Source organism: Paralichthys olivaceus, chromosome 15 (genome assembly GCF_024713975.1).
Source record: "Paralichthys olivaceus isolate ysfri-2021 chromosome 15, ASM2471397v2, whole genome shotgun sequence".
Lineage (NCBI taxonomy): Eukaryota > Metazoa > Chordata > Actinopteri > Pleuronectiformes > Paralichthyidae > Paralichthys > Paralichthys olivaceus.
Window position 1 is genome coordinate 19746531 of NC_091107.1, and position 23718 is coordinate 19770248.

The 23718-nt window shown below is 40.3% G+C and overlaps 2 protein-coding genes across 3 annotated transcripts in view; both read left to right on the forward strand.

Annotated features, from left to right (window-relative positions):
• The first annotated feature begins 2462 nt into the window (after positions 1-2462).
• On the forward strand, positions 2463-13858 carry dgat2 (diacylglycerol O-acyltransferase 2). The gene is made up of 8 exons (XM_020086047.2): positions 2463-2645; positions 4245-4373; positions 4607-4714; positions 5516-5586; positions 8606-8810; positions 9650-9824; positions 11978-12180; positions 12376-13858. Exons 1-8 carry the CDS (start codon positions 2606-2608, stop codon positions 12528-12530), a joined length of 1086 nt encoding a protein of 361 aa, XP_019941606.1. The 5' UTR covers positions 2463-2605; the 3' UTR covers positions 12531-13858.
• Positions 13859-16809: 2951 nt separating this feature from the next.
• The window catches only part of uvrag (UV radiation resistance associated gene), an 85565-nt gene continuing 78656 nt past the window's right edge, over positions 16810-23718 (forward strand). Inside the window, exons 1-3 of one of the 2 annotated variants that reach the window (XM_020086091.2) lie at positions 16810-17159; positions 20952-21069; positions 23088-23122. In XM_020086091.2, coding sequence (XP_019941650.1) covers positions 17055-17159; positions 20952-21069; positions 23088-23122 — 258 coding nt within the window. In that variant the 5' untranslated portion in view covers positions 16810-17054. The remainder of the gene's footprint in view (positions 17160-20951; positions 21070-23087; positions 23123-23718) is intronic. The other variant, XM_069539550.1, reaches the window with a different exon arrangement.

Here is a 23718-nt window from a genome sequence, read left to right on the forward strand (position 1 = left end):
AAACATACGTAGATAATGTATTATTTCAGCTTTATATTTATCTATTCATGTGAAATGTTGCTTGGCATAAATTATGATTAAAGATGGTTTTTATCATATGTAGATCACCCACATATGAAATCATGTGTTATTTATTGATTTATTAGCTCTAAACTAATCAGACTGGTGTCAGATCAGGTTCCCTCATGATGAGACTGAACTTTGGCAGAGACTCTTTATATCACATAGCAAACTTTGATATTTCAAAATGAAATGGCTGGCTTTCAACACAGTCTGGACAAGAAGTGTGCGTGTGTGCGTATGTGTGTGCTCAGAAAACTGCCCACTAAGGGAACAGTTCATAGCTGAACTATGAAGCAAAAGACAGAAACGATTGTGAAAGTATTGTAAGAATAAAAAATCTAAGCAGACCATCACCATCTGAAACCAGTCACCTATAAATCAATGAGTGTGATGATGTGTTCACACTCCCTTCCACAGTTTCTTCATTTTTCATAAGGAGCAACGCTGCAATTGTAACATGAAACAGAGAACTCATTGACTGGAAGTATATTTGTGTTGTTTGGACTAATCTGCTTACAGGTTATAACTGTAACTGGACTCAGGTTAGAGTGAGGTCAGGGAAACAACATTATTGACTTATTTTTCAAGAAAGTGGTCAAAGTACAACAGATGTATTCGCTGGATCCTTCTGTTCATATCTTATCTTGGCTTTTTCCTAAATGAAAACAAATTGTAAATAGAGTTCCCATCCTCTGGGTTAGTGCAAAAATATGCTGTATATATATTAGCAACAGTAGCCTGAGCATTATCAATAAATTAAAACAAATGAAAAGCTGTACAGGAAAAAAAACATGATTCATTTTCAATTCTTTGAGTAGAAAAATAACAAAGGAAACATGATAACAAAGTTGTATCTTTACAGTATGATTGACTATCTGCTCTATAGATAAAGTGGGTTATATATGAGACAGGCTGAACCACGGTGTGTAAACAGGTTAATTGTGGTGTTATGCAGTAAAACGTATACAAAGTTATCTCTGCCAATGTAACTTACTGTAACATAGTCTGCAGCTGCACATGTCTGCCTCTGCCTGGTTTATTGAGTGTGTGTGCAGTGCCAGCTGGCAGACTCAGTCACTGTCAGAGGCCACAGACAGCAGGGCAGACACTACCTGCAGGAGATTTACATGATGCAACCCACAGATGCCGATACTATTTAATATGTGATATAAGCAACACACAGCATTCAGTAATCCGCTGGCAAGGAGTCGCATGTGTCTGCCCCAGAGAAAGCCAGAGAGGAGGTCCGCTGCTACCACACAATGGCAACAACCACTGACCCAAGATGCATCCCTGTAACTGGTCCTCAGACCAGTACACTGACCGAGCATGGTGTTGCAACTGAACTAAACGTCAAGTATAAAACATCAAATGTGACACAAGGCTCATGAGTCCATCAGGAGCATCTGTGTGTGTGTGTGTGTGCGTGTGTGTGTGTTGGGGGACTGTAGGCTGTATTGTGCAAGATTACAAATGCTGCCAATGCCAACAATAAATTGAGCACTAAATAAATAATACTGTACTGTCGCTGACTGTTAAATATGTAACGCATTATAGTTCAAATCATAGTTCCCACAATGACAAAGCACTTTAAAAAGTGAAATATTGAAGTGTCTAATAGAATAACATCACAAGTAACTTGAATGAATGTGAAAATAAAGCCTCATAAAGATAAAATGTACATGATTATAATAATGAAGAATAACGTTCTCCATGGTGATGAAAGTACAACTGCACATGATGGTGGTGGGATTTGCACATGAAAAGCATGACATTGAACTTATAGATAGCATTGCCCATGTTAATGAAAAGTGATACTGTAATGATAAGTAATATTGCACAAAAGCACAAATACACATGATGGTGGTTATATACTGCACATTATACTAAAACTAGAAAGATAATATTGCAATGACGAGTAATATTGAAGCTGGTGTTGAAAAGAGAAATCCTGCACAACTGTCAGAGTTAAACTTCCCCGAGTCAGGAATCTTGACAAAGGGAGAAAGCAAAGCTCAGACAGCAGGTGGCAGGTGGAGCAGGTGGAGCAGCCCCTGCAGGGAGCTGATGAGGGGCTGGGGACAGGTGAGTCGGTGGGTGGGGGTCTGATGATTGGACTGACAGGGTCTCCTCCTCCTCTTCCTCCTCCTCTTCCTCCTCCACACATGTGCCCGGGCCTAGGCGATGCGTGGTCGGCGGTGTTCACCTTTGAGCTGAGGGAGTCCCTGCGCACAAACAGAGGAGGAGCAGCAGACTGTCGGAGTGAGTGCTGCATGAGAACAGAGAGACGTCCTCACCTCCACGCCTCTCCCTCCTCACTGCTCCTCACTGCCCCGCTCTCCTCCTGGCTCCTCCCCGCGCTCATTAAATGCCAGCTCTGCTCCTGGGTCAGCTGCAGAAGAAGGCAGTCATGACTGTGGAGCGTTAAACAGGACCTCTGTCACCACCACCACCATCATCATCATCATCAACATCCTGGCTGCGAGCTAACATCTGAGTGTGCTCTCTCCTCTCCGGCTCCCTCATCCTCCAAGGAACCGACATGAAAACCATTCTGGCTGCGTACTCAGGCGTCCTGAAAGGTGAGAGACGCGTCCACAACGAGCTGAGCAGGGTTAAATCACCCGACGTCAGTTTGCTTCTGTCACTCTGTGCTGAGAGCCTCTTCACTCATTTCAATTTCAAATGTATCGTTCTACATTTTTACACCAGTGACTAAAACCAGTTTCTAAACTTGACGCCTGTTTGCTTCTGTCATGCCGTGGTATTCTGTGGAATCCACCTTTTACACGATGATATCAAAACTACATGTGCTTTTATTATTATTATACCTTTGAGTCAAATTTACATTTGTGATATTGTAGAGGACTGCGGCAGAAGTTTTATCGAAAAGATTAAAAAAGTTACTGCCAGTTTGCTGCTCACTTGTTCTGTGTAGGGCACTTTTTACACAATGACCTCAAATTAAAATGCATTATTAATATTTTTATCCCAATATGTATATATTATATTAGTGTTATCTTTAGAGGATTACTGCAGAAATATCATAGAAAAAAGTTGACAGCAGTTTCCTTCTGTCATGCTGTGTTGTATTAAGTGGAAGGCACTTTTTTTTACATGACGTCAAATCTAAAGGTTTTATCAATATAAATGTTTATACCAATGTCTCTGATATTTAAATAAGAACTGTAAGGTAAAGACCAAAATGTGCTACCTAGATATATTCACTAGCTGGATTTGTAGTCTGACAGTTTGTGCCATCCTCTAGTCTCTGCATTGTTCTCCACTTTTAATGTTTAACAGGCAAATTGAAGCTTTATATTTGATTGTCCATAATATTTATACCAGATTTTTCTCATTTTAATATTTAACATATTTCACTGGAAAGGCCTTTGTTTTCTAAAGCAGTCTAGACCCTTGAAGGTCTGCTTTGCTGCTAAAACCCTCAGTTTCTTTAACACTCTGCTGCTGCTTACACTTAATTTGAGAATATGAGATTGTAAATATGAGAGCTGATAGACTTAGGGTGGAGAAAACAAGTGGACTCTGCAGCTGTAGATGATGTGGCTGTGCAGTTACAGACTCACTGAGGTGGATTTATGCTTTTACCTGGCTGCTCCATCTGCGGGACCTGGTGGTGTTTGTACAGGACTCGTACACATACTGTCTGTCGGCAGATTGAGGGATTGAACTGGTTACTCTCTATGTGCTTGCTTTGGGACGTAAGTGAGCGGTGCTAGAGTTAAGGAGTCACAGCTTGATAGTTAGCAGGTATTACCAGCATCAGATCACTGCTGGGTTATTTTCAGTGAGCACAGATGGGATTAGAAGAGTGTTTTCCTGGAGGGTGGGTGGTGGGGGATCTTCTTCTTCTTCTTAACGGCTCCCTTGGTGGTGCGAGCTTGACCGTAGCTTGAGCCGCTCTTAATGTGTCCGTTACTTCGTCCTCACATGTAGCTGCGTTGTTTTATGACTGAAAAGAGCTGGTGAGTAGCAGAAGCTCTCACCGTGTGTGTGTGTGTGTGTGTGTGTGTGTGTGTGTGTGTGTGTGTGTGTGTGTGTGTGTGTGTGTGTGTGTGTGTGTGTGTGTGTGTGTGTGTGTGTGTGTGTGTGTGTGTGTGTACCTCAGAAACTAACCCTCTGCTGCTCCTGTGTCTCCTCTCACACGTGTGTTTCTGCAGGGACCGGCTCCAGTATCCTCTCTGCCCTGCAGGTCCTGCCAGTGGCCTCCTGGCCCTGCAGATCCAAGATGGAAAAACATCTGCAGGTCCTCTCTGTGCTGCAGTGGGTCATCAGCTTCCTAGCCATGGGTAAATGTGTTTGTGTGTGGGCGCCTCTATGCATTTCACTTGAGCTATAAGAGAGACAGAGACCTGTCGAGTGAGCTTGTTGTCTCATTAGGCTCGTAGGAAGTAGGTCAAAACACTAAGGGGCTCACACTTGACCTCTGGGCCTTGATAAAGCTTCTGGTCTTTAACTGAATAATTTAGCCATTTCAAAACATTTAGCTAAATGTTTCTTCTCTTCTCCCCCCTCTGCCCAGGTGCTGCCTGCACTTTGCTGCTGATTTACACGTTCTGCACTGATTGCTGGCTTATCGCTGCAATTTACACGGCCTGGCTCATCTTTGACTGGAACACCCCAAAGCAAGGTGAGGCATTTATAGATCAGAAATAACAACATTTTTCAAATCCCCCCCCCCCCCTGTGTGAGGGGGAAACTGATGCACTGATGACAACAGTTCTGTGAAAATGTACAGGCACGATGCAGGAGAAGCTGGCGGTCAGATTTTTCCGACAGCGTCAGTTGGATAATGTACTTTTTGAGTCTGTTAATGTACATTGAGTGTGACGGTACAGAGATAAATGCACAGACAGGATATTGGCGCGACACCATATGAATAAACGCACAGAGACGAGCCTATATCTGAACTTTTATCTGAATTGTGTAATGTATTTTGTAATGGTTCACACCAACAAGGACGACATTATGTTTGGAGCGTTTTACATTTTGTGGGTTGAATGCAAAGGAAGCAGGCTGTGTCACACTCAGAGCTGAAAACACTTAGTTGATCTATTAAAAATGAATTTAGGTCACAGATCGATTGTTCATGTAGTTTGTCAAACAGAAAATGATAAAATACTTTATGATTAAAAACTCTTCTCTATACTGTTAAATGGTAAAACACCTTTCTTGAGGCAATAAAAGGAACAAAATGAAGACAACCATTGAAGAAGGTCATTTTCTCACATTAACAAAAACAAAAAAATAAGGATGGTATCTCTTTGACGCCAGTTTAGAGAACAGGAACAACCACACATCAGTTTCTGATGATATAATGTGGCTAACAGTGGCTAAACACTGTATCCGTACACCGTAGATGAGGAAATATGAAGATTACAGCTCTAGTTTGAATGAATTGTGATTTTTAATCTCTTCTGTTCTTCCTCAGGTGGAAGGAGGTCCTCCTGGGTGAGGAGCTGGACAGTGTGGACATATTTCCGAGACTACTTCCCAATCAGGGTAAGTTGCTGTCAGTTTCTTGGCTAATTATCCAGCCCCAGTCTGCATGAGCAGAACAGAGGCGTCAGGATAGCTGTCGTTAACAAACCATGAAAATGTGCTTGAATCATGCGTGTGATGTGTGTCATTAAAGCAAGCTCATCAATTTCCAGTATACAGCTTGAACATTACATAACGTTATCAGGGCTTGATCAGGTATCAGCTGTCTGCTCCATGCTGCTCCTTGTCTCGTGTTGATTAAGACGAGGGCCTGATGTTGGTTGTGACTTTTAAACTTTGTCCCTCCTGACATGCTGAGGAGCCGTGCTGAGCTTATTTTGCCCCTGAACGTCTGTACGTGTGTGTGTGTGTGTGCAAAGGGAGGATCTGTGTCCTCTGACATATTCTGCATGATTCAGTCTTTATAGGATCTTATTGACTCATCACTCTTGTACAGACAAAGGCTGCAGTGACTTATAAATCAATTACTGGATCACCAACAACTAATCAGTTGGACCGTTAAATGTTTTATGGTTCCAGCTTCTCCACTAAGAAGATTTTGTTGCTTTACTTTTTAAAAAAAATATAATTATAAACTGAATTTTTGTGATCCACATCCTTCAACCAAGTCTGCATAATCTTGCTTACAATCAAACAAAGGAACGGGGTGAAAACATAAGCTCCTTAGTGTCTGTAACAGATAATGCTGACACAACAGCTCACCCCTGTGAGTGTAGTACATTAGCGTTAACCTATGTCAAATCATTTATTTGATCTAATGAGCATTCCTCTGGTAGTTGGTCACACGTTTGTTCGCCTCTCCTCAGACTGCTTAACACTTCTCACTTCTCCTCTTGAAAATCTGAATCACTCACTGTGTTGAGATGATGAAAATCCCTTCAGTGCTCAGGCACTGATGAGTTTATGTGCCATACTGAGAATAGGACCTACTCTCTGCAGCTGAACTTTGTCCATCACATTGATCTGCACTGTGTTTACCATGTAGCTGTTTGTCTCGCTGGGTTGATGAGATCATTCTTTTGTCACTCAGAAGCTTGATACCTGCTCTCTGAAAAAGGGGAAATGTTTTTATCTGCTCACATGTTCTGATGTGAGCAGATTAAACTTAATCTGAGTGTACAGCTGTCAAAGTGAAGTGAGGTAGAATGACTTGATCTCCAACAGGCATGGCCAGTATTAGTAACACTGCCTTTGGCAGGTATCACAGTTTGTAAACACTTTCTGTAGCAGCTGAGAGTCTTACAGTTCTTTTGCCCATTCATCTTAGAAAAAGGATAATTCTTCTGAGACTCTTAGGCCGTCTTGTCCCTACTGCTCTTTTGAGGTCCATCTACAGATCGATAATGTTTAGGTCGGGGGACTGTGAGGGCCATGGTAAAACCGTCAGCTTGTTCATCATGGATTTGTTTGGATCTGTTGTATGATGGAGTCATGTTTTCATGAAATCCTGAACCCTTTTTCTTCAAACACACATTTGAACTTAATCAATCCTAAGGACTTGTTTCCAGAATGCATCAGGCTTGTTTAGATGAAGTTCTGATGCTGAAGTCTGTGACGCAGTAAAAGAAAATTTAAGACTCCTCCATGAAGTCTTTGTGGGTTTGGATTTGCCCCGAGCGTTTTTTTTTTCACAAAAAGTTGTCTTGGTGTGCCAGATTTCTATTTGACCTCTGCCATTCCTCTTAGTTGCCATTTGATAATTATATTTCGAACTGAGGAAACCTAAGACCTAAAATCTCTTTTGCGTATATATAAAATTAATAATCTTGCTCAAAATGTTGGAAATTTCATCTTTCACTTTATGCTTTTGGAGATCACTTCATCATCTCCACCCACAGAAACTTCTCACAGCAACAGAAAGTTTCAACCCAACCTTTGCATGGCACTGAATCTACAGGGCATCAGTAGAGTTATTTTTCTATCGTGAACCTCTGACTGGTATTTGTGAGTTAGAAGCCAACTGCTCAAACTCAGCCTTAAAATCAAAGTGAGGACCGCAGGAAATCTGGAGTGTGACTCTTAAGTGAACATGTGTGCAAGTCCACTTCATCTCCAGAAAACAAAGACTCTTCTGTCGTTTCTGCAGCAACCAATCTCTGTGGGTGTAGCCTCCGACTCTTTACTGTCTCCTGTAGATGAGGTGTTAAATCCACTGGTCTCCCTGATCCCACTGTGATCCTTCACCACTATCATGGCAGACATACAGGTGGTGTCCTCTGGCACTAATGGGGATCTTAAATGTGAGCTCCTTTGCTAATGTGTTTATGCAACTGTTGTTTGACCAGCTACCAAGGCAGCTTTGTGTACACACCGTGATGGATCTAAATCTACAGTGTGCGGGTCAGAGCACGGTTAAAACGTTTCTTATGACTTTCTGCAGGTTCACAGCCTTAATGTGAAACCAAGAGTTGAACTAATACTGAGGGATGAGAGATGTACTTTACTCGGAACAGGTGAACATCGCGTACACTGGATGTTTTATGACTGGACTTGAATAGGCAGAGGAGTTGAGTCAGGTTTTAGCTGATAATGCCTTTTCTTTCCAGACAGAAAACCTATACCTAAAAAAATCTAATTTTGATGGTGGTGAATCAGATCTAGGAACAACTAAGGAAGCCAAACATAACTTAGTTTTTTTTTTACAGATTTATTGTCTTTCCACAGTGCATTCATCAGAGCTTAGATAATAAGTTTTAAAAAAATAAGTTTTCGGTTGCTATATTGATCTAGTCAATAATGATCTACTAGATGTAAACAGTTTCTGCTTTTGTCCTTATTATTAATAGAAAATTTAATATTTTGGGTTCTTTGACCATCAGTCAGACACATGGAGGGTACCACCAAAAATGCAGAAATAAATTTGAATGAGGCAGGAACCAATGCACTTTAGGATAAGTATACATTCTGCAAACTGCACTGCCTCTGCCCTCTAGTCTTCTACCCGCTTCCTCAGAAGCCTCTGTGGGCCTCATATTGAGATCAGCCTCTCACTTGGCCGTCTTGTGCCATTGTCTTTCAGCTCATTAAAACCCACAACCTGCTGCCCAGCCGGAACTACATATTTGGCTACCACCCCCATGGCATCCTGTGTTTTGGGGCTTTCTGCAACTTTGGGACGGAGGCCACCGGCTTCTCCAACAAATTCCCGGGCATCAAGCCCTCCCTGGCTACGCTGGCGGGGAATTTCCGCCTGCCCGTGCTTCGAGACTACCTGATGTCTGGAGGTGAGATGCTTTTGGAAGCTGTGGGGTCCCCTTTGGACTTTTGAAATGTCTGGTAAAAATGATAACTGTATCTGATACAGAGCTGACCTTTGTCCTGTTGCACAGTTGATATGGCTTCTGTTTACTTGGATGTGCTGATTTTACTGATTGATAGTTTTCTGTTCTAAGAAGCTGTTTGCCATGTACTGTACATCCTCTCCTAGGTTACTGTAGGCCATTGCCCAGGTTGCTTCAAAAGGCTTGACTGGTAGATAACTCTCCTCTGTAATCCTTTTGTGGTAATAAGTCATCTTATCAACAAAACCTCTGCTGTTTTAAGAAAAAAAATGTTTTGGGCTGCAGTTAGTTCTTATGAATGGGTTGGTTAAATTCTGCTCAGATGAAAGACACTAAATAAAGTCCAACAACACTTATAATATAATATAATAATGACAGCCTAATAAAAAGACCACTAGCACTTGCACAGTTTTACAAATGTGCATCTGCTGTGTGATCAGGGTGATAAACCTGGCAAAGTGATGCCATGTGGTTCCCTTGACTTTTTCTTCTGCAAATTCAGGGAAGACATGAGATTTTCCTCATAGATTTTAAAACCTAAATCTCAGGGAATATCTCACACTTTTCTCTTGGATATTTTGTGATATTTATGACTTCAATTTTGGAAAATCTTTACTTTTGTTTATTAGAATACTGCATAACTCCACCAGCTATAGCATATATGGTTATAAACCTACAATGGCCCATATATGCTATTGTATAAAAGAGAACCGATCATAATAAATTTGCCTTTTGAGCATATTTACTGCAGTTTCAATAATCTCCTTGTTTGTCCCTCTCAGGTATCTGTCCAGTGAACAGGAACTCCATCGACTACCTGCTGTCGCATAACGGGACAGGAAACGCTGTGATCATCGTTGTCGGAGGCGCAGCAGAGTCTCTGCACTGTACACCAGGCATGAACACTGTCACCCTGAAGAACCGTAAAGGCTTTGTGAGGCTGGCCCTGCAGAAAGGGTGAGCTGGCTGCACAACATGCAAACACAAGGACACGTGCAGACACAGCGATTAGACATGGCCACAACCAAATCTGTTCTGATCACATAAATGTCGTTCCCATGGCATTGGAATGATTAAAACCCCAGATTATTACACCCAGAAAGGTTGAAGTTACCTCACAGAGAACACTAACACATTTTTGTGAATGTGCAGTGTTGTCCCTCATGAAACCTTGAGCTCCTTGTGACATTTGGAAGGGTCTGACTGTGTGTGCCAGGCTGGGCACAACAGTACATTCAAGTACGTTAGGGATACCTAAAGGCAAAAATGAAAATTCACTCATTATCTAATCACCACTATGTCGATGGAGGGGTGGATGAAGTGTTTGAGACCACAGAACTCTTTTGGAGTTTCAGGGGTAAACTATGTTGCAGCCAGATTCGACCATTCATTCGTACGTAAAATAAAACAACAGAGAAAAACATGAAATCCATACTGCTCCTGCAGTTTCCAGGTGTCCATAAGCCCCAACATTCAAATTCAACTCGTAATCGCATCCTTTACACCATGTTTTTATCCTAAATGTCTCTGATATCCTCCTCTGGTGCCACCTTCTTACACATAAATCACAGCGGCATAGTGGTGACCAATTTACTTAGACTAAATTTTAATTTTTGGGTGAACTATCCCTTTAATGGTTACATGGCCCTGGGTTTGTCTTGCTAACCCAAACAAGCCAGATTCCCTCTCAGATATTGCTGAGGATTATTACTGGGTACACCTTGTCCCAAGAAGCTTAGAGTTTGCTAGAAAAGACATGCAGTTATGCAGAGCTTCACTCATAACAACCACGTTAGCATTTCAGCTGAAATAAGCCCAGACTGTGAATTGAGGTCACTTTATGTTAACTTTCTGGAGCTTTTACAGCTTTAGTTTTAATGCTATGTGGTTTTGAAACCAGTCATAAGAAGGTTTCTGTCTTTAAATCCATGTTTCAGACGGCAAATAGGACGGAACTCCTGACTTGCATCCCACAAGGAGAGACGAAACAAAAAAATGTTTAAGCTTCATGATTTCATAATTCATGTGTTTGTTTTTTAAAAATATTGGACAGTTTTAGCTCTTGGGGCAGAAAAACGATATAACCTTTGTGATGAGGGTTGTCTGATGCTATCTTTGAAGTACTAGTGTTGAAAATTGTGCTGCAGTTAAAAAGATATGAAAAACATTTACCTGGAAATGCAGTAACAAAACAGACTTCCAAAACAACTTTCTGTGAAAATGTTGTTTTTCATGAATTGCCTGCAGATGCAGGGTGATAACAATCCAGAGAGATTCCTGATTACACAATAAGTGACGTTGAATATAAAACCACAGTTTTTTTTGCTTTCACAAATTCCATGGGGACTTCCACTGCCTGCCTATGTGACCAGTAACCTCAAGTCATTCATGATGATTGGCACGTTGCATTCACAAAAAACCCCACATAACAAGTCTGTTATCATTTATAAAAGTCAGTTTAGATTATAGATGATATTCATATAAAATATTTCACTGACATATTTCATTATATTGATGCTGTTTTGAGAGATTTCTTGAAATGATGCTCTGCACACCAAAGTATCTTTTGGCATTGTCAGCAATGCTTTCATAGCTGAACATTTGCTGAGACCAACTTGCTCAGGAGGTAGAGCGGGTCGTCCGCTAACCAGGCGGTCGGTGGTTCAACCTGGTTCCCTCGTTCTGAGGTCAATCAATCAAACTCAATCAACCTTTGTTTATATGGCCCCTATCATGCAGGTTAGCGCAGTTCAAAGGAAAAAAAACAGCACGAGCAAAGTACAGAAACAATTAAAAACAATTAAAAACAATTTGAGACTGAGGCACGCAGTAGAATTTAGATAAAAAGATGAATTAATTTGTAAACTAGAAGAAAGGAAAATAAGGATAAAAAATAATAAAATAGAGTTAAATAAAAGTTGAGATTAAAGAGATACAGTAAGAATAAGTAAAAGCAGTAAATGAAGAAAGTATGATAAATCAGTAATTAATAAAATGAATAGTAGTAAATAGTAAAATGGAAAAAGACCTGTGCATAGAAGCGCTGTGTGAATGTGTGTGTTATTGTCTCAATGCACTATATAAATGCATTCCATTAACCATCCCCTCAGGTCTGACCTGGTTCCAGTGTATTCCTTCGGAGAGAATGATGCCTACAAGCAGGTGATCTTTGAGGAGGGAACCTACTGGAAATATCTCCAGAAGAGATTACAGAAAATCATAGGCTTTGCCCCGTGTCTTTTCCATGGATGTGGCCTCTTCTTTGGAAACTCCTGGGGCATCGTGCCTTATTGCAACCCGATCACCACCATCGGTAAGTTTGTCTGCTACTGTTTGGTTTGAGTGTTTGGTCAGATTTAAACTACACAGATGAACTGAACAGCTAATGTCAATATTTGCTTCTTCCTGCCACAAGGGTGCATTAATGGTTAACGCTTGTTCTAACATTTTCAGCCTTTTTGTTGGATTTGTTTCATTCACTTCTTTATGTTTTGTGGGTTTTTTACAGTTGGGGAGCCAATCACAGTGCCAAAGATTGAGGATCCAACCGAAGAGATCGTGGATCTCTACCATGCGATGTACATCAAGTCTCTGCAGTGCCTTTTTGACAAGTACAAGACCCGCTTCGGCCTGAAAGAGAGTGATGTCCTGTACATCCAATAAATGGATGGAGTGAGAGGGAGGGGGGTCTCCTGTTGAAGCTCTGAACTTTTGTATCATCAGACCCCCTCTGCTCCCTTTCCCTGCACCTCCCCATCCAATCTTGATGCTCAGGTTGGATCATCTCTGGAATGCAAACTCTACACATGAGCATGTTTGTCACAGAGGCCTTTGCTCTCTGCATTCTCTCTCACACGCACACACATAAGCACAATTTTGTCTCAGGAAAGGTTTGAAGAATCGTCATCTGTCCCTGCTGCTGTCACCAGTTTAAACTACCTTAGTTGGTTAAAGTTACACAAAGTGTGCCTTGTTTTTTTTTTCTTTCTATTTTCTCAGCGAAGGCCTTGTGTTTTCTGGGTGCAGAGGCAGGGAAATTCCAGTAGATGGAGCTGGAGAATTTATAAGAGGTGCCGATGTGTTGTTTCACTCATGCATTCATATAATTTCCCCTAAACTCATAAAAACCCTGTAACATGCTAAATGCACAAGCAATGCAAAAGGAGGGTACCACTTTATTTTTGGGACAATGAGCCCAAAGGTTAATCGAGCCAAAGACCTATGTTGACCCCCCCACACATACATGTGAATTTCTACTGTGTGGAGGAACTCTACATGGCTGATCCATATTGTTAATGCACAATACACAAGTGCCCATGATTTTACAGTGCCATATAGTATTAATTTTATTCTATAGAGGGGGGCAAAGCCTCTTTAAATGAATATTTCTGATGCACTTTTTGTATTTGTGATTACCTTGTGAGGTTTTTGGTCTCAAGACAAGAAGCTATTGATTTGAGAATCATTTCCAAGATGGTCATTGTGCTTGTTGGCTTGATTTCCCTTTCTTGTCCCACTGGGGTGCAGGTGAGGATGGGTAGGTGCTGTCTGTATATGCTCAGGTGTTGATGGCAAACTTGGCTTTGGTGAGCTGCCGTTGAAGAAGGTAAAAGAGTTTTGTGGGTGAAAGTGATTCCCGTGTTGAACACATCCCTTTGTAATCATTCCATGGGTGATGACTAAAGAGGAAGGGATTACACTGGAGAATGCCTTATTGCTGGGAGTAAGTTATATTTGAGGGTGTCACTTGTACTTGTGTCAAATACAATTATAAGACTAGAGGATCTATCCTGGGAATGTTGGGCAGTAAATTATAGGGTTGTCTTTTTGAAGAGCAATATCCCCTGTTCTCACCAATGTGCCTTGTAAAGAGCAGTGTAATCCTTATGCTGTAATTTTGCGAGCAATAAACAGTGAGACCTGTCTATGTGATGAGTGGCATCATCTGTCTGCCGATATTTAAATTAAACTTTTTTATGTTTTCAGAAGGACATGTGTGTGTCTTGTCTTGTCTTTTTCCACATATTTACTTCAGAGGACGTCATTGAACTTTGATAGTGTGAGTTCACTGTAGAACAAAACAATTAGGGCTTCCTTATTGTACAATATGTATTCCTGCAGTGTCAATATTCATGTATAAATGTACCTTTAGTAGGACGGTAAATAATCTACCACACTGACAGTATTATACACTGTATAGTATTTTGTTACTACAATATTTTACATTTACTCAATCTGATATGAAATCTAATGAATCAGTGGTTTTATGACTACATCATTCCATCAAATATAAAATATTCCAGGTGATTTTAGATAGTATTATATACTTTTAAAATAATATATGGTATCTATTGAAACTTTTCAATCCTTACTTAATATCACATTTGGGATTGTAGACTCTCAGCGGCACACCATGAGATGGTCGGTAAGGTTTGACCTAAACAATACTAAAACTGGCTGTAGTGGAAAAAATTACTCATTTTTTCTCATGTTATAGTAATAATACCTGAATGTAAAAACAATATTACAATAAAATCTTATAAATCATTTTGCATTGTGCAGAATGGCGTTCAAAGTCCCATTTTGAAAACACATTTAAATTCACTAGATCTGGATTTTTATTTGGATCTGCACCAAAGTTCTACACACCCCTAAACATATATTTTTTAAATTTGTTTTGTATTGTAGGCCAGTAGATGAACAGACAGAGCCTGTTTTAAATACGTGAGAGAGCATGAAACAGTCAATTCAGTCAGCGTGATGGCTTCATATGTCAATGCTTCATTCATTAATCATTCATTTAGTAGAGTAAGCACAGCATTCAACAGTGTCAAAGAATAAAGTACATTTACTCCAATACAGCCCTTGTGTAAAATGTTGAAGTACCTTTACTTGGGTATTGTCACATTGTAGGATACTACTAAATACTTCCTCTCTGGAAACATTTGACTTTCACTTCACACTTATCTGATATAACATTTTCCATACAGAATAATCAGCTAACAAAACACAACCGCCTACATTTTTACAGATTAAACAGTGTGTAGTTCTAGCACTTGTTTCACCAACACACAATATTTAAGCTGCATGAGTTGTACTGGATTGGGGTAATGGGATAAAGTTGAGCAGGTCAAAAGGTCATGGCATTTGGTCTTATTAGCTAAGATATTATAAAACAAAATCCATAAGAGGTGAATTAGAATTCTCACCCCACTCTTTATTTTCTACTGAAAAGATCATTCTTACAATCAGACACACTGACTTTATTGAGCACAATATTTTTAAATTTTTCCCTTGTTACTTTTAGGTTGAAAAAACAAACAAAAAGGAGCAAGCATAAATATATTCATGAAGAACAATAACTAAAAAAAACAATAGAGTCCTGGCACTGGCCAATGCTCTTGTCCTACAATTGCAGAAAATCAAATAAATTTGAAACATTCCTAGATCGATGCTACAAAATCATCCACAAACAAAATCAGTGGAAGAGAAAAGAAAAGAACAATTGTTTGACACAAGTTTACACAAACAGCAGTTCTGCAGTTTTGGCATGTTAGAGCTGTGCTGGGTCCATCTCTACGCTATGTATGGAACCACAGCTGTCAAACTGAATCTGTAAATAACTAAGTAACTTAGAAAGGATTAGCCTCAGAAAGCATTTCACCAGAAAATGCATCATTATATAGGCATTGTTAATACTTTTACACATTTTACATTGCTATGGATGTAAGGAGTTTCATATTGAAATTTAACTGATTTTCAGTTTAATTTTCTCAAAATGTCCATATTAAAATTTTCTGAAACTTCACGTGCAGACAGTAGGTGTCCCCATGAACAACAGTGACGTGAAAATTATTTTTCACCTCTTAAGGATTTTTGAAATACATTTTTAATTAGATTGACTTCAGATGGTTTTACCTAATTTTTTCTCAAACTTTCCACAGCAAAATGAGATTTGAGCCAATTTTACCTTTAATTTTATTTTAAAACACGCACACACACACACTTCTATAAAATCTTCTATAAAATTTACGCAAAAATCGTTTTTAGTTATTCCATTAAACATCCACAATAAGTAGACGTCTGTTTTTTCACCGTAACACCACAAATAGACGCGCATACATTTTCAAGCTCTTGTGCTGAATGAATAAATCACCAACGAGGCTTTAAAGCAACATTCACTCATTCATTCATCTGCTTTGTGCCATGAACCCACTTTTAAGTGGTCCTATTAAATTAATGTCAACAGTTTTAATCACTCTCATTGAATCGAGTATGCACATTTTAACCACTTATTTATGCGTTTGGTTTATATCTGTTATATTTTAATGTGGGTTACTTAGTTTAGCATAATAATCTCCACCACTGCATTAATGCTGCATTTGATAAGATCATGCATCATGAATAATAATCTAACAATATGATATAGCTCGTTATACATAAATATACTATAATTATCCTCTAATCTCAAATTGTGTTTGAGTTTCCTTGAAAAGTCCCATTACTTAATTTTATTGTTTTTGTAATATAACACAATTAAATTGGGGATTTTACCCTGACAGTACTTTCACTTTCATACATCCCTGAAATGATTTAATGTTACTGGGTCTCCTGCACAAGAAATATTAGAAAAACAGAGAACACAATTGAGAAATGATCAATCCGATGTACTCAGAATCAGTGAAAGCAGCTTGTCCTCTCAGAATGTTTCTTCCTCTTCTTCCACAGTTGCTCTGGTGCAGATCGAGCGTGAGAACCGGGCAGGACGTTAACGCGGGGCCGTCAGCTGCATGTCACGCCGCGCTCTGCAACTTCCTCATATTTCGCAGCTTTGACAGATTTCACCGAGCACCCGCCCAGTCCTGGAAGATAAACAGACGCGAGCACCAATAGGAACGCGGCCTTCCCTCGCTGGGGACCGCCTTTGTGTGACGGACGCTGATTTGAGCCAATCCCCGAGCTCACTGACGCGGCTCCTCACCGGAGACGGATTTGTGAGCAGAGAGTAGCAACTAGCCTGCACTTTGTTTACGTCCCGTTTAGCTGACAGCTGTTGTAGCGCCTGCCCCACAGTGTGCGCGGGTCCCCCGCTTCCTGTGTCCGGAGCTCCGCTTACTTTGACGTCCTGGAGGTCGCGGATGGGATGTTTTGTTGAATGAGGGGGAACCGTTCGATGCCGCCAGGAGGATGAACTCCATCACCGGTCGGGTTCTCGCCATCCCCGCCGCCTCTGTCACCAACTCTGGAGCTTCATCCTCCCGAGCCTTACACGTAGATCTCACATCCCAGCAGGTAAACACACATCCTGCGAGCTCACGGTCGCACAGACCGGTTGTAGGTGAACTCAGGCGGACGTGGACGTGTGAAGCACCGGTTTGTTACGTGAGTTAAAACAACTGCTGCCCGGAGACACACGGCGGGCCTGTCTGGCTAGCTAGTTAGCTCCCAGCCTGCTAAGTTACAGTTAGCTAGCTGGACGTGGACGCAGCTAACCGCACTGTCAACACAGACACGGTGGAATCAGTCAGACTGATGTCAGACACCTCTGAGCCCCAGATGCTCTGCGTGTTGACGTATTAAACCTTTTTAACCTTTTAGTTCTTCACCTATTGCACGAAGCTAGCATGCTACTGCTAACGGTGACCTAAGTTGCTCGTGTGACAGCCAGGTGACAGCCCTGGAGAAAGGACACGGTAGTGTCACTGCGTGTATATTGTTTAGTGATGTGTGAAACAAGTAAAACACTCTGGATCACACACTGCATCAGATTGAATTCATGCTCTGTTGTGATGGTGTGTTCTGTGGAAACGTGAATATTTAATAATCCATTCATTCATTCATTGGAGCACTACATGTACATATATCCACTTGAGGAAACAAAGTGTGTGCAGCAGTGAACCAGGACACCTTGTTGCTCCATGCTCACTGCAGCGCTGTGAAAGCAAGTTGACTTCAGTGAACAGTCAAAGCAGCTCCTTAAATTCCCCAGATTAAAACTCCTGTCATGGAGCTGCCCTGCTGGGTTTGTGTCTGCTGTTGGATAATGTGAGTGTCACAACATGCATCTGAGCTAATAATGATATCAAGATCATATCAGTCAATATCGATGATCATCGTGATAAAAGTCACATCATCGATCCTTAGGTTTAAAGTCTGATTCTTGCTCTTCAGTGAAGGTTGTGCTTTTAATCTCTTTAAAATCTTCATGAACAGAAAACACATGTCTAAAACATCTTCCAAACTTGAGATGGATCAGTTATGTGCTATACCTCCTCACTGTGCTTTCACAAACGCCATATTGATATATATTGGACTTTCGTTATATTGGTATTAATGAAAATTACACTGCGATAATTATTGATATTGTTTTATCACCCAGACCTCACATGAATTCATCTTTCAATACCCTCCTCCGCTTTGACTGACTCTATTTATGGGACATATCGATGGAGAGAAAATGAAAAATTATATTGGGACTATAATTGAATTCCTCCTTGTAGCACTAAGCCTAACTCTTTGACCCTTGTCTTTCGTATAGGTGTGATCAATTAGATGGACTTTTAGATAGTGTGTGTGTGTGTGTGTGTGTGTGTGTGTGTGTGTGTGTTCAAACTGTATCAGCAGTTCAGTAAACACATTCCATTCTTTTTCAGATTAAAAGTAGAAAATGTAATGTATGCCTATCTGACATGCTGTATTTATTGTGCTCACATGCTTCAGGCTATAATTGCCGTTAACATTCCAACTGCTCTTGCTCCTTAAAGGATCAATTTGCCCAAATCTATCATGCTCCTAGTGATGTCTGGCCATGAACATAACTTCAGTTGTATGTGTTAAGGTCTCAAGATAAGATGCATGTTTCTGAGACTTCAGGAGTTTCCCCAATAAACAGAGATGCATTGTCACGATTGTATATTATCCTGCACATCATTCAATAGAATATCTGTAGCTCCATGATATACCATTGCCCCAGCCGCTACTGTCCCACTGGCTAAACATACCACAAACACTGAGAGATACACCCAGGAGAGATGACATATGTTGGGAGTTTTTATTTAGGAAGTGAATATTTGTTCATAAACATGTTATCAGACCTGGGATAGTTTCATTAAAGAAAGAGGCTATACCTTCTAATCTGTAACACTTGACACAATCTAATACTACAATACATATCTCGTATTGTTGGCCAAATGCTCATGTAAATATGTTTCTTAAAGCAGTTGGAATATCCATCAGGGTAACAATATTTTTGGATGTGTTGGTGCTTTCAGACATCACAATAAATGTGTCTCCAATTCATTTATTGTGCCTAATAATTATATATTAATATTATCCCAAGTGTTGGTTTTGAGCTCCCTGTGATTCACTGGTCTTAACCTCCAGAACAGCCAATTATTACTGAAAAATCCACAGTTATAGATGCAATCTAAAAATAAGGGTAGTGCTCTGTGGATTTTTTTAATTCTAAAAGATAGATTTAAAGCTCAATTGGTGGTATGTGGGATATAAACGCTAAGGTTCAATTTTAAATACTGAACAAAAAAGTAAAGATTGGTCAGGTTAGTTGTAATTTTGATCACACAGTGGAATAATTAATCAGTACCATAAGCCTAAGCAAATACCTTTTGAGAATAAGTTGAAGGACAGACTTTAATTGAGGATATACTTATTTGTCGTTGCTCCTGAGATAACAAAATGGCCTTTTTCAATAAATTGGAAAGGTTGTTAATAAATATTTCCCTTAATGTCCTGACAATGGACTTAAAGAAACCTTGAGTGAGAATGAATGCACTGCATTGACATGAACTCTATTGCAAGGTGTCGTTTTCTGGGGATCCCTTAACAGCAGCTCTGTTTCCCTAACTACTTTAAACCAGACTGGATGTGGTCAGCCTATTCTAGTTTCTAAAGAAATGAGACGTGTGTATGTTCCTGAATTACAGAAATTCATCAAGTCTTGTGAGCCGCTAATCACACACGTTTTAGATCATTAATGACACATGGCTGACTGACTTTGAACCTCACTTTGATCTTGTCTGAATGTGTAGTTTATAATCAGGGCTCTGATGTGAGAGTAGTTCTTGTAGAGACCCACCACAGTGGTTTCATACCCCCACATGTACACTGACATTTCAAGGAGGGTGGAGTAAGGGGGCGTTAAATATCCCCTTTGGAACAATCAGTGTTTTTGTTTCTGGGGCCCTTAATCTTACAGGGAATCCCATGACTTAGATTTAGTCTCGCCTCCTGGTCAAGGGAGAATTTGTGCTGTGGAGACGTGTTCGCCTGAAGCGGGAACTCACCAGATGCCAGCTTTGTGGGTCTTGTGTGTCCAAACACTCACTGCTCCTATACAGGCATCATTTATTTTATGTCAACGCCACCTATTAAATGTTTGACTTTTGCTGACGTAGGCACCACATTCTGCATGCAGGGCTTTTTTTTTTTGCAGGTCTTTGACTTGCTATTCAAATAAGGTAGTTGTGAAGTGTTGGTGGATTGTCTGAAATGTGCCTTCCAGGACATTTTAAGATGAACAGCTCTACTGATTTTTCCTCTATGTGGAAAGTCAGTGGTTATAAATGTGTCTTTGTGATTTGTCCACTGTGGGTTTAATCATTTTAGAGCTAAGTATGTTAATACATGAGATAGATTCCCATGTGACTGTAATGACTGACCATGCCTGCCGAGTTAAGAGACCACCTCACTTTACCATAAAAATGTCATGCATCTATTATATGAAGTTCTGATGTCACACAACACCGTGACTCAGTGTCAAAGCTGGTTGGGCCTCTGTGCATGAGAAATAACCGCTTGTTGTGGTTGATTATGGATGGGCCGGACAACGTGATAATTCATTGATCCGTGGAGGTCTCTCTTTTCACTTCTGTCCTGGGACCCAGTCAAGGATCTGTGTCTTCAGAGCAGTGTAGGAAATGTGATTATCACATGATCAGAACAAAAAAACAAACATCTCTGATGTCTGTTTATATGTTATGTTATATTATTTGTAAAAATGAATGAATGCATTTTAAGTGTTGCCCTCACTTCCTGTCTCTTTCTATATTTCACCCTGCTAAACAGAGACGACTGCGTCATCTTCGGAGCATTGCTGCCCGAAACATTGTCAACAAGAATGGTTCCCCGCTTCTAGACACGTACTTCACTCTCCACCTTTGTATAGGAGAATGCATTTCTCGAGGTCAGTGTGAACAACACACACGCACACGCGCACGCACGCACGCACACACACACGCACACACACACACACACACACACTCTCACTTCCCTATCAGGGTTGAAAATGGGAAAATAGCTTGGCCTGTTATCTACAATCACAAATGTAAACTTTTATTATACATACAAATCTGTTCCACTCGAGTGTTCTAACTTTAAATGAGTCAAGCACCTTTTAATTTCATTGTAACTTTCAAAGTGACAATGACAATAAAGTCTTATCTATCTATCTATCTATCTATCTATCTATCTATCTATCTATCTATCTATCTATCTATCTATCTGTCTATCTGTCTATCTATCTATCTATCTATCTATCTATCTATCTATCTCATTATGAATATAGCTACAACACAGTGTGCTAGCTGAGGTGGTTATGACCAGTATGGAAATCCAAATAGCTTAAATTGCCCTTATGTTGTTCTTGATGAGTAATTCAGCCTGTATCTCAAACAAAAGTGCGACTGTCTCTTCAAGGCAAACCCACACTAAAATATTAATGATGTACTGTTGCCCTGATTTTGGACACAAAATATTAAGTTGACAACAAAATCTGGAACCAGTCAGTGTCTCTGTGAGATTGTCACTAAAGTCATCTTCAGGTCTTTATGACAAGTCTACTGGAAGACCAAAGCTTCAAGAACCTTTATTGTCCAACAGAGGGAGAAATGTGTCTTTGGCTTGTGAAACATGTTTCAAAATCACACAGAGGTGTCACTAGATAATGAACAAGGTTCTGACAGCATGTTAACCATATAACCCACAAAGAAAAAATCCACAAGCATTAATGAAGATTTTACTGATCTTATTGAAAAATTACCAAGTCAAAAAAAAAAAACCCTTTCTATCAAGGAAACTCCATCGAGTGCCCATTCTAGCCTTTAAAACGTTAAAAAAAGGTTTTATTGACACTGGGATAATCAATTGTTTTCAACTATTTAATCTTCTAAGGGGGACTCTGGACCTCTTACCAGAGGGCAGTAGCTGGTACTCAGTGTGCAGAACATGGGATGGGTCACTTACAGTCACTCCGATTGGCTTGCTGCAGCGTAACTTGTTTGTAAATAGGCTGCAAAGACATGTGCTGTTTTGCCTCTATAATGTTCGGTTCAGTTTGAACCTTAGCTGCACAGAGAACCACGCTGCGACGCCAGATCTGATAAGGACCTCTATTCATTAACCCTCTAGCCTTTGCCTAATAAAAGACATACATACATTAAGATAAAATGTCAAGTCAACATAGAAGGTGCAGTCAACGTATGCTGATATTTGTATTCGTATCAGAAGTCCAGTTAAATGTACAAATTACAGATTTTTAAAAAAAAATGTAGGGGAGTTTTTGGAGCGAGAATTCTTTTGATGATTACTTTTGTGTTCCCTGGAAATCTGTTTCATCTTGCATCAGTTTCCCGTTCCAATCATGCAACATCGTCAGAACATTATTATTGCAGTCATCTGCATCCGGGTCGGATGGGTGAAGATGAGTGTAAATGGGCTACATAAAAGAGTGTGAACTGAGCACGTCAAAACCCAATGGGCCAGGCTGGGTTCCGAGAAAAATGTTGTCAGATTCTAGATCGACTCGGGTGATCTCATTTGCTTGGCCTCTTTTTTTTAAATTTTCATTGCACATGTCATGATTTATTAGGAAAAATAAGTAAAACACGTCTGTGTGTCAGAGACAGGGAAACAGTGCAGCATAGATAAACTATATCAGGCTCGGGTCAGGTTTAACAGAATGCCTGTTCAAGACCTGTTTAAAAATTATGCCCAAGCTGAGCCATGCTATATACGTCTCAGAGGAAATAGAAGAAGAATAGTAATGTAAGGTAGAGAACACAAACCATATTGCAAGGTAACGCAAAAGTTATCCTCAGAAATTCTGGCTGTGACTCTCCTGGGGCTCAGTGAGATTTAATCCAGTAGCCTGTGCATCACTACATGTTCCCTCTTTCAATCATTTCTCTTTAATGTCTTTTTTAGGATTCTACAAGAGTGAAGTCATTCGAGACTCACTGGTGAGTATACTTAAACATTCAAACTCTTCATGTCTGTTTGGGTTAGCGCAGTGCCATCCTGTATTTTCCTGATGCCAAGGCTGACATGTATACCTGCTGCTGTGTCATGCATAGATGACATCACTCTATATTACTACATGGTTTTTGGCTGCTCTTACTGCTGTTTGTGTGGCCGCAGTAGTAATGGCAGGATATTCCTATCAGGCGTGCTGCCTAGTCATGAGCTGACCTAAGCAGCTTTCCAGGCACAGTGCTGAGTGCAAACAAACTGTATGATGCACTGCAGGAGCCTGGACCTTTGTCATCCTTCATCCAAACTTCCTCTCGGTGAATTTCACATCCTTGCTGACTTTCAAAGTCTTGTATTTCGTCTCCTTCCTGTCATCGTACGTTCAGGGGAAACAGTCTTCCTGTTTTCATTAGAGCAGCTACAAGCTTTGCTTCTGTTACTGACTCTCTCTAGTTCTGTAACCTCCTGTGGTTTGTACTTCTGCTTTTGACATTCCTCTCCAAACTGCCCTTGACAGTGACCCAAAAAGCTCGAGATTTTCTCTGTAATGGAGGGAAATGCTACATAATTGAATGATGTAAAAGGC

Coding starts and splice junctions, on each gene's coding strand:
- dgat2 (XM_020086047.2), top strand. CDS start 2,606: ATGAAAACCATTCTGGCTGCGTACTCAGGCGTCCTGAAAG. Junction 4,715..5,515: donor CTGGAACACCCCAAAGCAAG/GTGAGGCATTTA, acceptor GTTCTTCCTCAG/GTGGAAGGAGGTCCTCCTGG. Junction 8,811..9,649: donor AGACTACCTGATGTCTGGAG/GTGAGATGCTTT, acceptor TGTCCCTCTCAG/GTATCTGTCCAGTGAACAGG.